The 1,417-nt window shown below is 65.1% G+C and overlaps 1 protein-coding gene across 1 annotated transcript; it reads left to right on the forward strand.

Moving 5' to 3' along the window:
* Nucleotides 1-901: 901 nt before the first annotated feature.
* Nucleotides 902-1,405, forward strand: EMIHUDRAFT_257836 (hypothetical protein; the record flags this gene model as incomplete). The annotated part of the gene is made up of 1 exon (XM_005762487.1): nt 902-1,405. A coding segment is annotated over one exon (504 nt), but the record flags the coding sequence as incomplete, so codon positions are not given.
* Nucleotides 1,406-1,417: the final 12 nt, after the last annotated feature.

Genomic DNA, 1,417 nt, shown 5'->3' on the forward strand with positions numbered 1-1,417 from the left:
TCAGGGCCGAACACACTCTCCAAGTCGACTGCGATCTCTTCGTGGGACACTGGACCGGTGCACGATGGCTCCCTCGACGACATCCCTTCATCGACGGACGCCTTCACCGCCGCCGGCCCTGGGCCATCCAGCGCGGCCTCCGACGGCCTGCACGTGATCGAGCGGGTACAGAAACGGTGGCTGCCGCAGCTCACACCCTAATCGATCTGCCTTAGGCACGGAGCCAACGGAGCCATCGCGCATGCCCGCATCGCGTGCGGCTCCGAGGTCTCCCGCCGAGACCGGCTCGGCGCGGCGCGTGGCCGCACGCCGCCGTTGAAAAGGCGAGATAGGACCGAGGGGAGAGCGCCGGCCACATCGAGCGAGCGCTGACGTGTAAGGTGTCTGTGCTGCTCCGGTGTGTGTGGGATTTTGCCCCCCCCCCCCCCCCCCCATTTGTGCGGCGAGTTGTTTGCGGCGCGATGCCCGATCGTGCGCGATAGCCTCCCATTGTGCGTGGTGTGTCGGTGTGTGTCGGGGTCGTCCGGAGCGTGTGGCGGCGCCGTTGCATGCAGCGACTGCTCCACGTGCCACGACTGCTTTGACTGCCGTGACTGACTGATGAGTACCACGACTGCTTTGACTGACGTGACTGACTGATGAGACATGAGTGCTGATGGATGATCTCCGACAACCCAAAACCAAAATGCAAATGCGGAGTGGCGCCACTTTGGCGTGCAGATCCTGCGTCTCTCACTGCCCGAACAACAGAGACGGGTACCGCCGCAGGTCCCACACTAGTACCTGCGATAAAGCACACACGAGTGGGGCACCCCAATCGAGACGGCGAAAAAGAAAACGGCGGTTTACGACGCCGGCGTTAGTACGCGGGCCACGCCAGCATCCCTTCATCAACTTTTCGATGCCGCCCGTCCCCGCGGGTGCACGCGTCGAGGTGCACGGCCTCTCGGCCAAGCCGGAGCACAACGGCAAGCTCGGGCGTGCCGTCTCGTATGATCATAACAGGGAGCGAGTCGGCGTCCACCTCGACTCTGGTGATCGGCTGTTGCTGCGCGTGGCCAACCTGCGGCTGACACAAGACGAGCTTCCTGCGCACAAGGAGAAGGCCGTGTTTGCCCAGATGTTCTCCAAACCCGGCGCGCTGTCCTCAGAGGCGGACGGGTCTGCTGCCGAGCCGACAGCACCTCCACCGCCTGCGCCGCCTCGCGACGGCAGCGGAAGTTGGGACGACCTCGACGAGCAGCAGGTGATGCTCAGCCTCTCCGAGGAGGAAGCGCGAGCCGTTGTCGGCGGTGACGCTGGTGCAACCCTCAGCAGCACGCCCTCTCTCGAAGCGGCGCTGAGCAGCGCGGTGCGGCGGAACGAGCTCACGGCGTTCGCGAACGCCCCGCGATACGACCGGCTGGTGCTGTCGTGC

The sequence above is a fragment of the Emiliania huxleyi genome (assembly GCF_000372725.1).
Source record: "Emiliania huxleyi CCMP1516 unplaced genomic scaffold EMIHUscaffold_6765, whole genome shotgun sequence".
Taxonomy (NCBI): domain Eukaryota; phylum Haptophyta; order Isochrysidales; family Noelaerhabdaceae; genus Emiliania; species Emiliania huxleyi.